Genomic DNA, 21,423 nt, shown 5'->3' on the forward strand with positions numbered 1-21,423 from the left:
TCCTATAATACACCGGGCACCTTCTCTCCTTCTCTCTCTCTCTCTCTCTCTCTCTCTCACTCTCATGTCCTTTTACTGCATCTCGCTAACTCGGCCGTACTGCATGTCACTAACTTGGCTTCTTCTCCGGAGCCTTTGTGCTCCACTGTCTCTCAGGTTAAGTTCTATCACAGTGGTGCCTGGATAGTGTGACGTGTGAGGTTGTCCTGCTGCTGTGGTCCTGCCAGATGCCTCCTGCTGCTGCTGTTATCATTAGTCACACTTCTACTGTTATTATACACATGATTATTGTTACATATGTACACTATCAGATATTAATATATACTTTCAACATATTGTACCACAATAGCCAGAATTACAATTAGAATATTATTACTTTCATTAATGTTGTTGTAAGCTATTACCATTACCGTCTGTCCTGCATCCCTCTCTCTCTGTCTCTCTCTCTGTCTCTGTCTCTGTCTCTCTTTCTGTCTCATTGTGTCATATAGATTACTGTTAATTTATCATGTTGATCTGTTCTGTACGACATCTATTGCACATCTGTCTGTCCTGGAAGAGGGATCCCTCCTCAGTTGCTCTTTTTTCTTTTTGTTGCTCATTTTTTTCCCCCATTAAAGGTTTTTTTTTTTTTTTTAGTTTTTCCTTATCCGCTGTGAGGGTCCTAAGGACAGAGGGATGTCATATGCTGTCAAGCCCTGTGAGGCAAATTGTGATTTGTGATATTGGGCTTTATAAATAAAATTGATTGATTGATTGATACAAAGTAACACAAAACGTCAAAAAAAAAACAAAATCCACAAAATTGCTTCAAAGAGACAAAAAAATGACCTCAGTAACACACAGAACTACGTCAACCAGCCCCAAACGACTACAGAAAGACACTGAATAACCTGAAGAGGACACAAAATGACCATAAACAGACACAAAACTACAAAAAGATGCATAAGGACTACAACGAGACAAAAAACAGTCATTGCTCCTGGTGGGGCCCTTTGCATATCTGCGTTCAGGGGCCTATTGTCTCATTATTCACTCATGGAGATATGTCCACATTCTGCCTGCCAATTATCCACTCATGGAGATATGTCCACTGTCTGCCTGCCAACATCTGCTTGTAAAGTGTTGATTACCGCATAGTGGAGGGAAACTCATTGCGGCGGATTCTCAGATATTCTGGGAGACGTGGGAATGTACTACATTTCAGGAGGATTCCAGCTACCACTCTGTCCTGTTTTTCTTGGCCTCTACGTATGTTTTATCAGAAAACATTTAGGTTGTGCAGAACCTGGGGATTTGTGGAGTCATTACCCCCGGAGTGCTTTGGAGCTACTGAGGTAGGGAGCATAGAAACAATAAACAGGTGGCATTAACATCTCAGAGGCTGCAGAAGTGTAAGCCCATTGAAATTAACACGAGGAACTGAGATATAAAACAGCTCTTCACATTGATTAGGGGAAAAAAATCAAGCACAGAAAGGAAGTTGATTTCCACTGTGATACAGAGCCACTGTTCCATGAAAAGTTTTTTTTTGTCAATAGAAAAAGCCACACTACCTGCTCTGTATTTCTGCCCTTCCCCCTTAAAGACCAGGATCATGTTTATCACTTCCTGTATTTATCTCAATTAGATTAAATTAGAGGATACTACTGCACACAGACACTTGAAAACACCTTTTATAAAGACAATAATTTTCTGACATTTTGTCAGTCATGTTCAAACTCTATTCTTTGTTGTTAAGTATACAGAGTGATGATACGCAGGACGGCACTGATCTGTCATGTGCCAATGGAAGGCTTGACCTCAAACTATGCCATTTCCTTGCAAATTATAGTGTACAGATGGCATTTATCAACTCAATGGCAATGGCCTCTTTTGCCCTTTTGTGCTTCAAAGCTTCATCCTTACTTACGTTTGCTTCCTTGACCTGATCTGTGACATACCCGACATGTTTCCTCTTTATGTGGAGAGGTGCTTTGAACAGAAACATCTACAGCCGAGCTGAACTTTCCACCATACAGCACATCATTCCAAGGTGAGGATTATCGCTGTAAGTCAGAGAGATGCCTCCATTATGAGTAACAGCTGATGCCCCTGGATACCACAGATTTCCTGCTTTGTGGTTGCCATTAAGGAGCAAATAGTTCACCGGGACTGATGATTATCACCTACTGGGAATTGTATGCCCTGCAGGACGCTTCACAGTAAGTGGTGATGTTGAGATTTATGCAAATCCCACACCATGGCAAAATCAGCATTGTCAAACTGAGCCAGTTATTGAGGGCTTTCTAAATAAAAATCTAGATTTAAAATGACCACTTAAATAGGAAAATAAATTTGGAAGTTAATTTTAAACCCATGGGGTTAATCCTTTAAAAACAATTTGGATTCCAGGATACCGGTTTGTTTTTTTCATGTTGCATAAGGAACAAAACGTATTTGGTCAGCCAAAAAGATAAGCATAATAGGTGCAGCTACTACTGATATAAATTCTCTGAAGGGATGACTGCCAAACCATAAACATTTGCACAAGCACAAATGCAGGAAATCTGCCTCACAATAAAAACTCGCAGAGAGGTCGGCCTGATCGGCACCTATGGTTTAACTGATTATAGGGCTTAAGATACAGAGTTTTACAGAGGCTAGGTTCTGAAAGACAAAGGGAAGGGGGGAATTCTTAAGGACTAAACCACTCCCATGAAACATACAGCACTGAATTTGAACATGGAATTTGTAGAGGTGATGTAAATATAAATTCCTGGCATTGAAAGCAATAGCATTTTAATGCAGGGATAAAGCAGTAACTTTACTATGTTGTGTTTAAGAACAAGGGCGTGGTGTTGTTGGCTGAAATCTCTTTCTTTCTGCAACATTAGAAATATCTGAATAACTGTGAGCAGCTGAGAAATGTCAACTTTTGGCTTAGATACATGGGTGATCTTTAAACACAAGTTTCTTTCCATTGTTAAGCTCTGATTTTATTGAATTTGTCACAGTACTTTTTCACTTATTTAAAGATAAGGTTTCAGGAAAACGTGATATAAATGTATTTGGATACTCCATCATTTATTAATCACCCACATGCCAAAGCTTGATATTTTGACTGATTGCTGCAATCACATTTTTGTTTATTCCATCCGACCATCATTAGATATGACATGCACAGCTGATAGGAGATAGAAATTTTAGTTGAGTGTTTTTTGGAGACTATATAAGGATGCGTGTAGAGCTCCGCTGCAGCAAACATGATCAAAGGAAGAGTAAATTTTTCTTCTCTGATGCTTGCCCAAGCAGATGATGTTGATGAAATTTGATAGAAACGGATGCCATCTTATAGCCAGCTGTTTTTGATATAGATATATCATCACTGCGCTGCCTCATTTCTGTTCTTCATCTTTGCTATCATCAGAAATACTACCGAATTCCTATATGTTTGTAGAAAATCAGTTCTTCAATCATATGATTTGTTTCATGTTTGCTGTTATTTTCATGAAATTACCCTTAAAAAGCAGTTGTTTCCCACAGCTCATATGCATAGGGAAGTTTTGAAACAGGATTCTGGCTCAGTTAGTAAAGCGATCCTGTTATTACACTGAGAAGTTCTGGCTTATGTTCTTTACTTCTGCGGACACCTCGGTAGGTAGCCAAACCATATTCAATTTAAAGCCCTCTTAACTCTCGCCTGTTGTGATTATTTATGTCAGAGTTAAAGTACGCTTGATTGTTTGACTAGTGGTGGGTGGCTGAGGAAGAAAAAAAGGCACAGAAACAGCACAGGAGATGGTAATCTACCCATTTATTTGGCTTTGTTCAGGAATCTGACTCAGATGTAAGCTCCTTTTACAGAACTGACATCCAGCAGTTTAAAGCAATACATGTAATGTTTTTATGCACAGGGTATATATGGAGCAGTTATTATGCTTCATCATTAAGAAAATGGAATAATCCTCTACCCTGTACCTCAACCCACCATTGTTTTATCACATGAACAGCAAACCAAAGGATTAACGAGACACGCACCAGCTAATTTCCTCCACGAAAGTAATGTACACCAAAATGAGGCCGGCACCTGCCACTAAAAAAAAAGTAAATGATACATGCCATTAATTATTAGCTAATGTGTGAGGGGTTGAGTATCCACGGCAGTGTGCCGTAGAGAGTTCTTTAACCTTCAGAGGTCAGAGGTGAAGTAACGATCCAGCGCTGTCCACTCTAGACTGTTCATTCATTCATTCATCTTCTAACCGCTTCATCCTCTTGAGGGTCGCGGGGGGGCTGGAGCCTATCCCAGCTGACATCGGGCGAGAGGCAGGGTACACCCTGGACAGGTCGCCAGACTATCGCAGGGCTGACACATAGAGACAAACAACCATTCACGCTCACATTCACACCTACGGACAATTTAGAGTTATCAATTAACCTAGTCCCCAATCTGCATGTCTTTGGACTGTGGGAGGAAGCCGGAGTGCCCGGAGAGAACCCAAACTGACACGGGGAGAACATGCAAACTCCGCACAGAGGGGCTCCCACACCCGGGATCGAACCGGCAACCCTCTTGCTGTGAGGCGACAGTGCTAACCACCACACCACCGTGCCGCCGTCACTCTAGACTGTTGTTTTTCATAATATTCCTGTTATGGTAAATCTCTGGGTGCAATCACTGGGCCATTTGTCTCTCATATGTTTTGTTATCTTAAATTACATACAGGAGTTCAATGTTCGCCACATAAATCTATAAATGTTGATGTTCTGTCTTTGTATTATGTTATTGGTGGATCACATTCGGCTTTAAATATTTAGAAACATATATAAAAAATAAAAAAGGAAATGTAAAATAATGTTACTGTGTGTGTTGATATGACATTTACCATTTGATACTTTTGGTAATCGCATGGGTCTGTCACATAGGCTGATGGGAATAAAGCAGTCACAGAATATTAACAGTTAAATCCAAGAGGGAGTGGAGTTGACAATCAACTTAATCTATGCATTTGCAAAGTTAAAACACGTTTGGTTCATTTTGGCCTCTTGCCGACTTAGAAATCCATTCACATATCTGAAACAAACAAACAAATTGAGGGGTTAAAATAGAGAATACACAAGGATTAGCAGAAAATAAGTAGATGTGTTGGTTGCTGTGATTAAGCATGTAATATCTTGATCTGAAATTAAACTCTAATATCAATTTTAGACCAAAATAAATCAACAGACAATATGCCACAAATAAGGGACTATTCCTCTGGGTTAGATGAGGTTTTGGCGCCACTTAGTGGTGATTTTATAGTAAAGGTGTGGGATGATGATGAGTGTAACGTTTTTGCATTTATGTTATATGTTTATGAAGCCAGTACCTTTACTATTACAGGTAACTCACTACTGTTAATGTAAACTCAAAGTTCTGATATTTGTAATACAATCTGATGGATTAAGACTAATTGCATAATATAAAACTGTAATAACTCTTTTTAAAAAAATTGTAAAAATTAAATGTCAACATAATTCAAGAAGCATATTGACCAAACCCACATCTGTCAAGTGAAAGAAAAATAATACAGGTTCACCCTTTTTTTTTTTTCTAAAATTGATAAAGGCTCTCGATATTTGTGTGAAACATGTTTTATTTTATTTATTATTTTATTATAATGAACGTATATATTGTTGTTGTCATATTTCTGTAATTCATCTTAAGAATTCTACATTATTTTAAAAATAAGGAAACTACAAATTTGATTATATGTGGATTCCGAACTCTACGGAAAGCACATCAGGACATTCCCTTTGTCGCTCGGTGATGTGGTTACCATGACAACGGCTGTCAAACTCCGCTAGGACTAGCTAGCTTAACTGCTAACTGGATGCTACTTACGCATACGTTAATATAACGCTAGTTTACTATCCTATTTTTCTAAAATTACATAGCGTGCGCCTCTATGTCAAAGTATAAGGTAAACAGGAAGCACTGTGTGTACATTTTGTTGACTTGTAGGCTTTCTTACTAACAAAATAACACTTACTTACTAACATAATAATGCCCTAGCTAGTTTGTTAGTAAAGTTCCAGTTAGCATGAATGCGTACCCCTAAGTTAATAAAGAGTAGTACAGGGTTGTATTTAAGACTACATATAACTGTTTAGGAGGAATAAGGTAGTGGTTTTAGGGTTAACAAACGCTAACGTTAGCTGTTGGCAAACCAGGAAAATTGCAGGTGTAAAGTGTATAATTAAATATTGTATCCTAAACTATGGGGCTAAATGTTGTTTTGCTGTCTTCACCATTGCAGACTTCCGGATACAAAGGCTCATATGACTACAACAAAAGTGAGGAGCGGTGAGTGTTGTTTGTAAGTTGGTCACAAATGAACAGCTGTTAACTAGTACGGCAACAGACTACTGACATGTTACAATGTCTGCTCAGGGAGGGAAGAAGCTGTGTGCGTTACAAATGTGGCCTGCTGAACACCATACAGGATGTCCTGCGCCAAAGGCCAGGTTGGATTGAAGTCAAAGAGTGAGTAGCTCTGACTATTCATCATCACTATATCAGCCCCTCTGTCATATTTGTGGCTTGAATCTGGTATCTGCTCTTCCTCTCACAGTGAAGGAGAGTGGGACTTTAACTGGTGTGATGTGGGCTGGCTCAGGGAGAACTTTGACCATTCCTACATGGAGGAACATGTAAGGATAAACCACTTTCGCAACCATTATGAGGTAAGGCAGCATCTGTCTAGCTTCAAGACTGTACACTGGAGTTTTTAACAGTAATAATCATATATATACACATACATATCATTCATATCATCAAAGGTCATGTAGTATTTTAATGTGTTTCTGTGTGTCTATGTTTTACAGCTGACTCGCAAGAACCTCATGGTGAAAAACCTCAAAAGATACCGGAAAACTCTTGAAAGGGATGTTGGCCGCATGGAGGCAGCCAAATGTGACTTTTTCCCCTGCACCTTCGCACTGCCCAGCGAATATCATCTCTTTGTAGAGGAATTCAAAAGAAACCCTGGCAGCACTTGGATCATGAAGCCGGTTAGCTAAAGCAGACCATATGTGTAATGCAGTGCCATAAAATTGTTGATGTAGTATTTGGATGACCTCAGAAACTAAAGTTAAAGGGGAACACCACCTAAATAAATAATTCCAGTTTGTTATTCCAATAGCCTTGGAAGGTTAATTCAATATTTGCTTTTTTATACCCAAATGAGCTTTATTCTATTGCAGTGTTTTCAGTCATGAAACTGAAAATGTACTCGTATACTCAGAACATTCTCCTGGGTGTTCTCGGTGTCATCAATAACATCTTTCCTAATTTATTACCCGTGGAGCAGCTCCAGACTTTATACCTGATGGCATCACAAATTTGAGTTTTAGCACTCATATTTTTGGATCTAGGACAGAGTTATTCATGTTTACTAATATTTTCGGACTGTGTTAGACCATAATATCAACATATATATATTTTATTTAATTGTATGGTTCTCCTTTAAGTTAGAACCCAATTACATTTCAGTCATGAAAATTAACTGGTATTTTCATTTAGGTAGCAAAATCTCAAGGGAAAGGCATTTTCCTGTTCAGGAAACTGAAAGACATCATGGACTGGAAGAAGGTAATGTATGTTTATTTCGTCAAGCAATTGGGTGCAAATTAAAAAACCTAAAAACAGAAATTCTGCCTGCACACCCACATATTCAGATTAATAACTGTGTGTTTACACAGGATGGCACCCGCTCAGAGGAACAGAAGGATGCAGCTCAAGCGGAAAGCTATGTGGCACAGCGCTATATAGAGAACCCCTACCTAATTAATGGTAATAAACTGAATTTCAAAAATTATATGTTTAATTTAAAAACCATCCAATGTGCTAACAAATAATTAACAAAAATAAAAACATACAAATTTTGAATTAATGAGAAAATAGAATTACATATGTCTCTGCTTGCTTTTTGTCTCCACAGGCAGGAAATTTGATCTGAGGGTCTATGTGCTGGTCACATCCGTACGTACTGGACCTTATACATCACAGTGTTTAATATAAAGTGTACGTGTGAAGCAGTGTTTGTGCATGTGTGTTTGTGTTTCAGTATGTTCCCTTAAAGGCCTGGCTTTATCGAGATGGCTTTGGCCGCTTCTCAAGCACCCGCTTCTCCCTCAGCAGTATTGATGACAAGTGTATCCTTTTCTTTCTCTCTGCTCATTTGAATACACTCATGTGTTAGTCTGTTTCTGAGTCATGCCTTAACAAGTTGAGCCTTTGTCTAATGAAATATTCAAGCAAAGTCAGTTTTAAATAGCCCGGTTTGACCCAATTTCCGAGGCTGTTGTTCCTAATTCTGTCCCTTTCATCCACATCCCCATGGAAAGCGTGATTACGTCACTTAAGTTCCCAAACTCTACTTAATGCCACTCTTCAGATATGCACCTCACGAATGTGGCTGTTCAGAAAACAGCGCCAGACTATGATCCTGAAAAGGTGTGTAATTCAATAACCTCAGAGAATAGGTCAAAGATTGTATCGCTGCATATTTTCAACAAATTCTATCTCCTCTTTAATCCTCCTAAACAGGGATGTAAGTGGCAGATGCAACAGCTTCGAAGATACCTGACTGCAAAGCACGGCAGAGAGACGGTAGAGTCCCTGTTTAAAGAGATGGATAACATCTTTGTCCGCAGTCTACAGAGTGTACAGAAGGTCATTATAAATGACAAACACTGCTTTGAGCTCTACGGGTACGACATTCTACTGGATCAGAACCTCAAACCGTAAGTGCTCCTACAGTCATACACTGCAAGCATAGCAAAAATGCATCATCGCCCACAAATATCCACTACTTGCAATCATGCACTAAGGCACGCATGCTCACAACGAAGCAAAGACAAGCACATGTACAGACAAGTAAACATGGCAAAGGGTTTACTTCCAATCCTGAATGCTTGAAAACAAAGCAGTAAATCTGCTAGTGTTAGACTGCATAAATAAACGTACGAATAACGCCATAAATCTGCACAGTGTATCTCAACAATTGGCAGGTGTGATGTAATCCTGCTGTAAATTATAAAACACAGAAATGACAGTGCCTCTCTCCAGTGCACATATTGCTTGTACTCACCTAACAATCCAGTCGTGGATGTGGATGTGCTCTTGAGTCGGCGTAATGCCCGCTCATAAGGCTAAGTACATGTTTGGTGAATGTCATCACCTCCGTCTTTTTGCAGGTGGCTAATTGAAGTGAACGCCTCTCCGTCGCACACACCCAGTAGTCAAGAGGATTACGAGATGAAGTGCCGGCTCCTGGAAGACACACTGAACGTGGTTGATATGGAGGGAAGGTAAAGGCATCTCTGTCACTGTGTGTTTGCATTTTTGTCATCAGGGAACAAGATGCAAGAGCTCTCTGCCCCTCCATTCATTATAGACGTCACATTCTTAATTGATATTCACCACTCTATACAAATTGTGAAGTATAATCTTGGGTTATGGTATATTTGAAAGTAATAAACATGGGTGGGAAGATGTACTTTAACAGATTGTGTTATTGCTACAATAAACAATTTGCTACAGTCCCCCTCATATCACAAGGTGAGTGCTGTACAACAGCTGATAAGATGACTCCCTTTTATCTTTTGCCACCATGCTGCTGCTGCGTTCTAATTAACTGTGTGTTTTTTCTCATTAGGCTGACTGGCAAGGAGAAGAGGGTGGGTGGCTATGATCTCATGTGGAACGATGGGCCCGTCTATAGAGAGGATGTCAACCTAGAAACAATTGGCGGTTCATGTTTCACTGCCAACACACACTTAGGTAACCTGCGTTGTTAATGCAAACTTATTGAGATGTAAAACAGGTGCATGTGCAACAGTACATGTAAATAAGACTATGGTAATTAAACATGGAAACACCTTTATCGTTTTATTTTTAATAACTGCAACAAATGTATGGTGTACATGTTCTGTTGCAGGGTGTGTAAACGACAGAGAGAAGCAGCTTCGCCGGCTTCTGAAACCATTTCCAGGCCAGAAGAGGATGTAACACACCCATCATTTTTATGTCCCACTATTATAGTAGTTTGTATGTGTATATGTGTTTGGGGGAGGGCAGTGAATACAAATAACTGAAAAACATAAGTAATAATTCATACAAAATGAGCTTTCTGTGCACCTAGGATGAAATCTGAATATGCAAATGAATGAAAACCACATTTGTAAAACTACAGGAAATGGTGTAGTACGTTCATTTACAGAGTTAAAATGCCGGTGTGTAGGATTTAGGGGAATTTATTGGCAGAAATGGTAATATAATAGTCATAACTATTTTCCCATTGGTTTGAATTCACCTGAAAATAACAATTCATTACCATCTACATACAGAGCAGGTCCTCTCCCACAGAGTACGTCATGTTGTTCTACAGTAGCCCAGAACAGACAACCCAAACATGGGCTCTAGATAGGGCCATCCATGTTTTATGCATTGGTTACCGTAGTTCTACACGCTTGGCACACAGGAGATATTTCAGTTCTGCAACCTCACCACTAGATGCCACTAAATCCTACACACTGGACCTCTAATACCTTTCTTCCATTGTCACTCTTGGCTGCGCTGAGTAAAGCCATGTTGCTGATTTGTGTTTCAATTGCAAGTTAAGACTGGCCACGCCAAGCTGCGCCAGAGATGGACCTTCTCCGAAGTAGATCCAAAAGCTGGGCCCTCGACAACCCCCATTCTCCCCCCGCACAAACAAACGTGTGTGTTGCGAGACTCTAGTCACCTCTGTCTGCAGGTGACCAGAGAGGAAGGCGTTTTTCAAAGTCTCCGTGTTCAACTCTCAGTACTTTTGTAGCTTCTAACTGAATCTATGTGGTTTGGAGTTTCTCTCCTAGGGAATGAAATGCGTTACTGCATGTCACTGTCACTGCATTTTTAACTTTGCTAGTGCCTTTTCTTTAATAAAGACAGGTCTAATAATACGGCAGGGAGGAAGAGGAAAATCAGAAACAGCCACAGTGAGATGTTGATGAAGAGCTGCAGACAACAGACTCTTACTGCACCTCTGCAAACAGCTCACCTCCAACAGGTAAACTTTCTTTACCTGTCCTGCTGTGTGATGGAAAAACACGTGCAACAAAATTAACAGGACTTAAGCCATGGATCAGAGTGCTGCCTTTAAACATCATCGCTCAAGACAAGCCATCATCAGACTAAGACACACCTTCACGAATGTCGTCCCGTTGTAATAGAAATGCACATCCCTGCTGTGCTGGGACCAAGCAAATCCAAGCCAGCACATGACTGTCGAAAAGGGGTATAAGGCTGGTTAAGTTTGGGATAGTGTCTCCAAAGAATAACCAGTGGGTCAATATCTCTTGAGTGCAAAACATTTATTTCTATGCCTTACAAATACTTGCATTCAACATTGAGAAAATACATACCACAATCTTTCTGCGTGCGTGTTGACATAATGTACATTTTTATAATAACACCGCCCCTCCTGGCCCCTTATCTATGGCTTTGATACTTTACAGGATTATTAAGAGGTGCAATCTGAATACATATCACATTATTTACACTGATGTAGTGTTTCCACGAATCAAGTGCACATGGTAAATCACAACAAACAGATAAAGACACTCTAATGTAAACACAATCTTCTAAAGACTTCAAGTATGCAGTGTGATATGGAGGTGATATGTATGACATTACCAGCGTTAACAGCTATGTTGTGTTGGAATTCCATTGAATCACAGGGATGGCCAATGGTACAGCACGGAGGACATTAAGTTACATTCAGCTCTTTGACTAAATATTTTTGTTTTTGTGCGTGACGATGTAAACAGAATAATGACAATGATGATTACAAGTCAACCACGACACTTTTCATAAATATAACTATGGTATATAAAATTTGGAAAAATATGCATTTACATTCGTAGCAAACATTACACTGTCTTCAATGATAGAAAGAGCTCAGCTCTATGCAAAATACAGTATATTATCATAGACTACAATTCAAGCTGTTCAAACATGAAAAGCCCTTGGAACCAAAAATGTTAAACCATTGCACAGATATATGTCAAACAAATTACATCACTGCAGTACACCACCAGTTATTGTGCCTCCTTCTTTTCAGCCAAAAGATGCTTTAACAGAACATATGTCTCAAAAACATGAGGCACCAAAGAAAATATAAAATGCAACATCGAGTAAAGTAAGAGCATTGAAAACAAATACATTCCAACATCACAGACTCCACTAGTAACGGCTATGGTTGTATTGGCTGACTAAAATGTAATGATCTCTGTCAAACTTCACGATGGTTTACTTATGCTGAAAGCTGTCCAGTGGTAGAGTAGATGCTTATTTTATGCCTATTAGTAGTATACTGAGAGATGATGATGTGCAGTGCAGCAGAGTTCAATTTACATAAAAGCTGTGTTTAAATCCTAGTAGTGCTCCAGGTCATAATGAGCCTCCTGTCAAAACACAGTCTAACATTATGACTGTATACCTACTGTACATTTGAGATGAAATACAGCGTGTAGAATTCTGTTCTATTTAAGTGTCATATTTTTAAATCATTGCTGTTTTTATCTCTACTCTAGCTGCTCAACCTGTTGTTAGTTGTGACCTTTTGAAGGCAGTATGCCACTGACTGATTTAGACCGCTGTACAACAGTTACAACATGTTAGTATTACACAGAGTACACAGAAAGCAGGCATAGGTTCAAGCTCCTGTACCAGGTAATCGCTAATAAAGCAGTATACTGTAGGTTTATAGGGGTTACTTCGCAACAAAGTGCACATTTTTTGTTTTGCCATTCTGCTTATTACCAAGTGGAGCTTTGGAGAGAGACTGCGGCTCTTTAGCTGCTCTCTTCATGGCAGTTTTCGAGGCCTGACCCACCGCCTCTGTCCTCTGCCAGTCCTTCTCTACCCTCTTGGAGGTGATGACCTCTCGCTTACTCGCAGCAAAGACCCGTTTCTCTGCACCAGCTGTTTTACTCCCACAAGGCTCCTTTTTCACATCTGTCTCAGAGTTAGCTCTGATTCGGCTTTTTCTCACTTGACCTCTGCTGTTTGCGTTAGTTCCAGATTCCTGGGGTTGCTTTCGGGCGTTGCCTGCGGCCTGCATGTGCCTGAGGTGACTCCTTCCAGCCGAGGGGCTAACTGGGGTCTGGGCTCCTCCACCTTGTCCTCCAGGGCTCCGGCCTTCTGTTGAGGTCGCCCGGGTCTCGCTGCTGCTCCTCTTCGCTGGTGCTCCAGGTTTGGCTCTGCGCTCAAGCAGCGGGCTGAGCCTTGAGTGACGCTGGTAGGCATAGGCAGAGCAGCTTCCATTGCACAACGGGTAGCGAATGTGACAGTGAGGGCAAACTGGAAAGCGGGAGTGCTGTTGCTGGGTTGAAGCAGGGGATGGGGGGTTGTTGACAGGTGCAAATGGGAAGGCTCGCTGGCTGTGCCGCAGCCCTTTAGGGGAGTTGAGTCGGGATGGTGGAGCTGTGTGAGGCCTGGGGGGGTGAGCGGTGGTGGCAGAAGGGAAGCCCTGTGGCCTTGAGCGGGTCCCAGGCGGACGGCTGCTCTCCGCTTGCACTGTTTGGATCTGGAGCCACTCCAGCTGCAGCAGCCTCTCCAGGTACTTCTCCAAGTGGCCTACAGGCTTGGGCCGGGGGGCCCCACGGCCCTCCGTGTGAAGAAACACCGCCAGCTGTCTCAGGCTCCAGCTGTTGAAGGGAGGAGGCAGAAAGTCTGGGTAGCTGTAGCTGGGTTTCTCACTCTCATCCTCATCACACACAGCCCCATGTGGTCCTGGGAAGTCCGGCGGAAAGTCATTAGTGTTGATGACCTCCGCCCGGAGGTTAAGGTGAGGAGGGGTGCAGGGGGTGCAGGGAGAGGGCAGCACAGGCAGCCTCTCAGAGTCTGACAGATCACTGGCACTGTCAGTGTCATCATCCTTCTGGTTGTACTGCTGCTGTAGCGCCTCAGGGGTGGGGGCTGGGGAGTGTGTAAGGGGCTGTGATGGCGTGTGTCGCAGCCCTGATATTGGGGAGAGAGGCAGGGAGAGGGCTCGCCGATTTTTCCCCATCCCCCCACGATTCGGGTGTAGCTCGTTGCTGCACTGTGACACCCGTTTATTTTCGCGCTGCTCCTCTTTCCTGTGCACGGATAAATGTTTGCGAAGCTGAGGTCTCAAATCTCCATCTTCTTCAGGGCTGTAAGGAGACAGATGAGTGTTAGGAAAAGCTGGTGGGGATTTAGGGATTTACTGTACTTGAAGGGAAGCAGTCAGTGAGAATGCAAACTCCTCATCAGACATACCTGGAGAGTTTGCTTGTGTTGCGTGTGGAGCCAGATTTGACCCTGCCACCTTTTGACTGTGCACCCTGAAAGACAATCAATACGGAAATTGATTATTCATGTCTTGAGTTCTGTGAAGCAACACATGCTGCATCACTGTCTTCTCCTGTGACCATGATGTTGACATTGTCTCTCTTTAATTGACCGTGATGGCATTCACTCACCTTCTGCACTGCTGTCACTGTGTCCTTATCCTGACCTGGGCTGGGGAGGCCATTTTTCATCTGGCCCACTGCTTTCTTCATCTTGTTACCTTTCTTTGAACTGTGGAAACATGATAGTGTGTTGTCAGACTCGCCTCTTATCCACATCTGAGACAAAACATAACAAATTTGATTTAGCCTTGGATGTGTGACAGTAAAATGAGGCCCACCTGGTTACTGGCCCGCTGTTTTCAGTGTATTTTACCCGAATCTTTTCTTTGGAAACGACGCGTTTCAGTGTCGTGGATGCTGTGCGCTCCTGCATGATGGGCCCCATGGTGCAGGTCGCCAGAGGGGATTGTTGTTTCGACTCCAGCACAATCAGACGACACGGTAGCTAAAGAACCCAACCGACATCTCGGATCAGATACTCTATCCTGAGAATGAGGCTAAAAACACCCATTTTCTCAAAAGTGCTGCAATGCATCATGCGCAGATGTCGACAGTCGTTGCAGGTTAAACGCGTCCTTCTCTGTTGCCGTCGTCTCGCCTCTCTGGTGAATTAAAATTCCGGCAGTTATTTTCAATGACGAGGTGACAGCAGACGTGTCTCCTTTTCGACTGTCATCCTGTTCGCCATTAAAAATGCAAGGCGGTCAAACGGCGCATACGCTTTGTTTGGCTCGCCGTCCCAGTCAGATAGGTTTGTTTACCTGCTGCTTACTGGCTCACCGCTTGTGTCGGAGTGGGCTCAGCGGTGCATCATGGGACTTGGAGTAAAACATACCAGTGGCTCTTTATAACGAAATACGCAAACACTCTTAAATAATACAACTTAATATTGATAAATAATGTTAAAGGCATGTGTCGAAGAAGCCAACACGGTGTTTGCGAAAACAAGCTAAAAACAATGCAGTCAAACGCAACTGCTCATCTCAAATCACTCAATCTCCCATGTAACGTCTGGGCTGTCTGGTCCGTTTCAAGCTTCCTGTTAACTGCGCTCATGTTAGCCGATCTCCATCGAGGGCACGCCACAATCATGCATGGGTCTTTTGGAGTTGTGAAGCTGGTTACTAGTTACAGATCGGGTTATGTGATTGTGGCCAACAGCGGAGACCCCGTGACGCACGGAAACGCGCAGCTCTAATAAATACTACTTCAAATGGAGGATCTAGCTTGGGCTACACCCTGCAACTTAGGTGTAACTAACGCTCCATTTATTTATATGGTGAGGTGATGTCAATGTCTAATATTCTGGAAGCGTATTAAAGGCAGTTTGTGTAACACTGTATGTGTGCAGAGAGAGGACAGAATAGGCTGTGTGCATTTACGCACATACTCTCAGAGAACACGCCCACTTTATATGCTGCTGTGTTTATGTTTTGTTATATTCACAAAAAATTGCTGTTCTTTTAAAATTTGCATCATAATATCACACATTTGTATGTAAAAAGAGTACACTGGTGTTATAACTGGGTCATTGTGCTTTAGGTAAGAGTGTTTCAGGGATAAAAGCAACCTGATATTATGTTTCACAACTTTCTTTGCAGGTGTGCAGGACAGCTGTTCCCACAGAACATGGATAAAGGGTGGTTCATTGGACATGAGAGGATTCCCCCTGCAAAGGAGGAGGCGTCCAGCTCATGCAGCAGTGTCTCAAGACCCCGTATGATTATTAACCTGACTCAAATGCTTCAAGCTGACAAACCTAATGCAGTCAAGAAGCCAGTTCCAATCCGCCCCCCAAGCCCCAGAGTCTCTGTGCCAAAGGAACAAGAGTTCCGCCGCAGTCTCTCCTGTGAACCCATACCTAAACCCATCATCCTACAGCGGTCACACTCTCTGCCTTCCACCACACACAAGAAATGTAGAAATGTTGGCGTACGATTTGTCGACTCTTTGGGGCTCGACCTGGAGGACGTCAAGCTTTTTAAATCTGGAGAGGATCCGTTTATACCACATCATGTTGCCTTCAGATTGCTGATGGATGCAGAGTTGGCAGATGGAAAGCATCTTGAGATATCTTTGCCATACTTGAAGCCGGTTTTTAATCAACAACCCGGTGACCAGGAAGGATTCCTGCATCGCCTCCATGCGCAGAAAGTGTGTCTGGAAAGAGTCTTGTGTTTTGAGCTGGGTGTCATGGGAATCACCCAGGTCATGAACTTGGACTTTGAGAAAGATGTCACAGCCCGCTATTCGTTTACAGACTGGAAGAGCTGCTCAGAAACTAAAGCTTCTTGGGTGTCCACCATCACCAAGACCTGGGAAGGAGGAGGGGGCCAGTTCAGCTGTGATACATTTCGTTTCCACCTGCCTGTTCCTCCATTCCTACAGCCAGGGGCAGTGTTACAGTTTGCCATCCGATACAGAGTCTGTGGGGCTGAATACTGGGACAACAATGATGGAGAGAATTATAAGTTAGTCTGCCATAACTACAAGCTCGCTGTGCCCAAAGAATGCGAGGACAGCATGGTGCACTTCATTTAAGACGCTCACTAAAAAGGATGCTGACTAAAAAAAGGGTAGACGAGGCCTATTTAGAGCACTTTATGACAGTTGCCACAAAGACCAATTGAATATGCAGAACTTCTTTGTGATATAAAATGTTGATTTTGTTAGACTAACAAAAGATTTCTTTGACGCAAGTTGGATTCAAGGTAAACTGTCAACTCTACAGACGTAGTCAGTGTCAGCAACACAAATGCTAATGTGCTTCTACCTGATGCCAACTTTGGTGCCACTGTCTTACTTTTGTGTTATCTTTCTTATAAATTGCACTCTGTGAGTTGATTTTCCTGGCTACTTTAAAAATGCACTTTAAGTGGGCACATCAAATGGAAGTAACACCCACGAATGTTGCGTAAATATTCAGTGAAATTAATGCACTTCAGTCCACTGTTGGGTAACTGACCCTAAACTAGTTTTATACAAAGCAGGAATTTGGTCTGCTGAACCATTTTGCTCTGTATTCAGAGTTTATTTTTGAGTCAAATGTTGTCAAACCAAATGCCACAACCACGCAATAGATACAATTTTGATGAATCAGAAAATAATGCGTATTTTGTTTAACAATAAAGCACAATTCCACAAAATGTTCAGCTTGTATTATCATTATTTAACATTATAGTAGTGTCATTTATATTCTTATTTGAAGTTCTACCTGCTCTCCTGGCTATCTTCTACCCACTTCTGTGACTCAGTAGGTTTTGTCATAGCTTTCACTTAGTCTTCCTGAAAAAATGTTCTAAATATAATGTATACTTAGTGACAAAGTATTCTAAAACATGTTTTTTTTGCTTGTTTTCAGCTAATATAAATATGGTTATCACCACATGTACTTACTGTAACAAGAACAGTTCTCAGGAAGTGTAAAGACTCATGGGAAATGTAGTGACTGAATACTAACAAAATAATTGTTGTTTCATCATTAAGAAAATTGGGACTTGGTCTTAATGTACTCTCCAGCACTGTTGCTCACCGGACAGTTGCCTGCTTCATATAAAATACACACAGAAACCCTGACAGACATGTTTCAACCAGGTTTCACCTTTCAAGAGAAAGACTGGTGAAGTTAGAAGCAGTTATCTTTAAGCTAACGTTTCTTTTCCCAGGGCAAACTATGGAGTCGTAAAGCCATTAATGGGACAATATTTTGAACATTAGTTAGCTATAAGTAACATTGGTATAGGTAAGGTAAAATTTTGTGTAGAACAGAAATGTTAGTTACATAAAACAACTGACAAATGTGATAAGGTCAGCTATTCACTGGTTAGCTAGCTAACGTCAGTTAACGTACCATATCTTGCTAACGTTAAGTTAACGGTTCGAAAATCCCATCTACTAAGCCAGTTATGGAGTGTTAAATCATGCCTATGTTATTAGATAGACTGCCTAATTAGGTTAATAACTAATATATACCATAAAACCTCAGTTAAAAGCCCTGTACCTTTCTCTAGCCTGGTGTAGCTAACAAATAAAGGCCTGTCTCAATCTGACGCCTGGTCTGGTTACCAAGTGGTTCAATTTTATAGAAGTTTTTTGGATGTATAAAACTGGTTTGTAACCCACAAACCCACTTGAGCTAACATTAGTTAGCTGTTTAAATTGCGCATACAAATATGTTTAAACTTCTGTCAATATAGAGATGCTACACATCATTAGCTCAGTTCATTTAATTTTACTGAAACCATGAGCACCAGAGAAGACTGTAATTCATTCAGATTTACCAGCATAAAAAAACAAAAACAAATGGTGACTCCCTTTCTCTGTAGCTTTCATAAATAAAGATTACCCGCTAAGTTTAGTCCATAAGGCTCCGCCGATCAAAAGAATCAAGTGTTTTTGTAAAAATTAATCCAAGATATATTGTTTTAACGGGATAAAGTGGTGTTGTGTTGGTGCCGTTATCTTCAGGTGCTGTGAAACAAGTATCATGACATAGCACATAACTTAGTGATATGTTATTTAGAGCCCAATTTTTAAGTAATATTTATCCTGGACCAAATTAACAATCTGATTGTGTTTCCCATCTTAGCTGAGCAACAGTAAGTTCTATGTAAAAGGAGGTAAAGGCCTGTCCCTTGTTGAGTTCAGGGATTTAAGCAAATAATAGCTTAGTAACTTAGTACAAAAGATAACGCTGTAACTCTTAAGTAATTACACTTTATTTTGTGGGCTGTTACCCTTGAGTCTCTATATGATTGTTCCTCAAATTTAGGAGAGTATTAAATTCTCCACACACTAGAGTAAAAAATTGCACTTACGAGGGTATCAAATCAGGCAGTCTTTTGAGACAAAAATATTGTGGGAACAGATTTAGATGGACCATAATGAGCATTTATCATACAAAACAAGCTTCTTAAAACATCAACTTTAATGATGAATCTTATAAGAAAAGACTTTCACTATTGCAGCAATGTTTTTTGCAGGAACTTGCAAAATCACAGAGTCCTTCCTGTACCCTGTAGACCCCAGTATCTACATCCTGATCCAAAAAGAGTTTTGGAATGTTTTTGATAACCACTTTTACTTTTAATCTCTACTTTGGAGCCGCATTAAAAACTGTGATTTGAGTGTTCAGTGCTCATAAATTCACTCGCTAATAATGTTCTAACAGACAATTCGCAAATTTAACTTACTTCTGGACAAAATCCCAGTGGAGCTCAAGAAAGAGAGGAAGATCCTATCATCACAGGAGGCCTCAGACATCATGTATGTCATAGTAGTTTCCTCATAGTAAGGATTATTGTTACTCATTTTGTTCTGGATCCACACACTATAAACTTTTCTTGTTCATTACATTTCTACAGGATCAAGCTAGCTGGTCGGATAAGTATCTTTTATGAATAGTATCATCTCTTTTCACCAAGAACCATACATACCATAGACACAAAGATCTACAACACAGTTTGTTTGTGTCAGATTACGACTTGCAGACAGCCCTGGTGGAGGCATTGTGCAGAATGGTAGCTCCTGACCAGAGGAAGGAGCTGGCCTATCAGTGGTTCAGCATGGAGCATGTGGCCAGCGCCTTTGTCAAGATCAGTGATTCTGAGTTTGAGACAGTACAAGTGAATCACCTTTGCCTCTCATTTGCATGTACATGATTTGCACTACAGTGGTTATGTATCGTAATAATATTACAAGAGGAGTTCAGCTACATAGAATTTAATATTTTGTGTGTAATTTCAGGACTGTCGCAAGTTTCTGAACTTGAATGGGATGCAGGGAGACAGGAGAAGAATTACTCAATTCAATCAATCAGTTTTATTTATAAAGCCCAATATCACAAATCACAATTTGCCTCAAAGGGCTTTACAGCATACGACATCCCTCTGTCCTTAGGACCCTCACAGCGGATAACAAATGGGGGCTCATCCGGGATTGAACATCCATGAGGTGATGTAAATGTGAGTTTTTGCGTGTATCTTGTGGCCTTTTTTGTGTAGAGGTAATCTCTTTTGTTAAATCATTTGTGGTTGTTGGTCTGTGTTGAGTTGAAACTTTAGTTTTGAGCACCCTGACTAGGTAGTCACTGGGCAGGTAAGATCTTGCCACTTTGTTATTTTTCCTTTTTTATTTTTGGTGGTAATCCTGAGTGGGGGCACGCTTCAGTATATCACAGTTGGCTATTTCTATGGTCTTCTGCCATTCTGTGTTATGGCTGCATAAAAACATAATATATCACTCAAAAAGTACAATTGGTGTTTGCAGTTCTGCTGTAAATTTATGCACCTGACAGTCAAGGCCAGTAGGGGGCGTAGAGAGCAAGGGAACCAAACATATCAGGTTCAACCCTTTTGCTGACCTGTATAATCTCTACCAGGGAACTGCTGACAGTGAAGACAATGAATCCATACTGGTCATAATTTTAGTTTCACATTTAAATTGATCATTTATGTGGTCCACAAAAAGGATTCACAGACAGTCATTTTGGTTTTCCATCCAGATGGTGACCCTAACCAAGATGACGATTTCAGAATCGACCACCTTCATCAGCAGCAGTGGAGGAGGAAGTGTGCACTGTGCTAGTTCCCTCTCTGCTGTTATACCGTCAAGTAGGAAGTTATCAAGACCAATATTATGTTCATTGTATCAGCAGTTTACAGTCTAAACATTTAAAATAGGTTAAATTTAAATAATAAAAAATAATTAAAATGCACTCAAAACAGTTTTGAAGTTTCATCTTATTTGCAATGGTATCACAGATGTGTTGGTGCTGCATTTTTATTGTTCATTTGTTCATGTATTTTGATATAATTTGGTGAATACAGGGTTAACTGCACAATATACAAACACTTATATGCTTTAAAAGACTCTTTTATTATGTGTCTTAGTGCAGGGCTTCATGTTTCAAGAGTGCATAACTGTGCCCTGTAGTTGGGGAGGAAACATCCTACTAGGAAAACAAAAGTTAGATTT

At 41.0% G+C, this 21,423-nt stretch overlaps 3 protein-coding genes across 5 annotated transcripts; 2 read left to right on the forward strand and 1 right to left on the reverse strand.

The window, feature by feature from the left end:
• Nucleotides 1-5,827: 5,827 nt before the first annotated feature.
• Nucleotides 5,828-11,056, forward strand: ttll9 (tubulin tyrosine ligase-like family, member 9). Of its 2 annotated transcripts, XR_007571268.1 has the most exons (15): nt 5,828-5,945; nt 6,282-6,328; nt 6,416-6,508; nt 6,597-6,708; nt 6,850-7,035; nt 7,547-7,615; nt 7,726-7,816; nt 7,965-8,005; nt 8,091-8,178; nt 8,421-8,479; nt 8,573-8,769; nt 9,223-9,336; nt 9,684-9,808; nt 9,966-10,784; nt 10,957-11,056. XR_007571268.1 is itself a non-coding variant. In XM_050065208.1 (14 exons), exons 1-14 carry the CDS (start codon nt 5,931-5,933, stop codon nt 10,034-10,036), a joined length of 1,308 nt encoding a protein of 435 aa, XP_049921165.1. In that variant the 5' UTR covers nt 5,828-5,930; the 3' UTR covers nt 10,037-11,007. The 2 variants fall into 2 exon arrangements, 1 of the variants encoding a protein (XP_049921165.1); XM_050065208.1 differs by having other exon boundaries at nt 9,966-11,007.
• Nucleotides 11,057-11,369: 313 nt separating this feature from the next.
• fam217ba (family with sequence similarity 217 member Ba) lies at nt 11,370-15,243 on the reverse strand. 2 transcript variants are annotated; one of them, XM_050065567.1, is made up of 4 exons: nt 14,762-15,243; nt 14,518-14,664; nt 14,315-14,379; nt 11,370-14,208 (listed from the first exon to the last, which is right to left on the reverse strand). In XM_050065567.1, exons 1-4 carry the CDS (start codon nt 14,831-14,833, stop codon nt 12,783-12,785), a joined length of 1,710 nt encoding a protein of 569 aa, XP_049921524.1. In that variant the 5' UTR covers nt 14,834-15,243; the 3' UTR covers nt 11,370-12,782. The 2 variants fall into 2 exon arrangements, with proteins under 2 accessions (XP_049921524.1, XP_049921525.1); XM_050065568.1 differs by having other exon boundaries at nt 14,518-14,617; nt 14,727-15,241.
• Nucleotides 15,244-15,473: 230 nt separating this feature from the next.
• LOC126403108 (protein phosphatase 1 regulatory subunit 3D-like) lies at nt 15,474-17,594 on the forward strand. Its single transcript, XM_050065569.1, has 2 exons — nt 15,474-15,727; nt 16,050-17,594. The coding sequence occupies exon 2, from the start codon at nt 16,078-16,080 to the stop codon at nt 16,987-16,989; it is 912 nt and encodes a 303-aa protein (XP_049921526.1). The 5' UTR covers nt 15,474-15,727; nt 16,050-16,077; the 3' UTR covers nt 16,990-17,594.
• Nucleotides 17,595-21,423: the final 3,829 nt, after the last annotated feature.

Source organism: Epinephelus moara, chromosome 16 (assembly GCF_006386435.1).
Source record: "Epinephelus moara isolate mb chromosome 16, YSFRI_EMoa_1.0, whole genome shotgun sequence".
Taxonomy (NCBI): Eukaryota; Metazoa; Chordata; class Actinopteri; order Perciformes; family Serranidae; genus Epinephelus; species Epinephelus moara.

Coding starts and splice junctions, on each gene's coding strand:
- LOC126403108 (XM_050065569.1), top strand. CDS start 16,078: ATGGATAAAGGGTGGTTCATTGGACATGAGAGGATTCCCCCTGCAAAG.
- ttll9 (XM_050065208.1), top strand. Junction 6,329..6,415: donor TACAACAAAAGTGAGGAGCG/GTGAGTGTTGTT, acceptor ATGTCTGCTCAG/GGAGGGAAGAAGCTGTGTGC. Junction 6,709..6,849: donor ACTTTCGCAACCATTATGAG/GTAAGGCAGCAT, acceptor TATGTTTTACAG/CTGACTCGCAAGAACCTCAT.
- fam217ba (XM_050065567.1), bottom strand. CDS start 14,833: ATGGGGCCCATCATGCAGGAGCGCACAGCATCCACGACACTGAAACGC. Junction 14,665..14,761: donor TTTCCAAAGAAAAGATTCGG/GTAAAATACACT, acceptor GTTTTGTCTCAG/ATGTGGATAAGAGGCGAGTC. Junction 14,380..14,517: donor CAGTGACAGCAGTGCAGAAG/GTGAGTGAATGC, acceptor ATTGTCTTTCAG/GGTGCACAGTCAAAAGGTGG.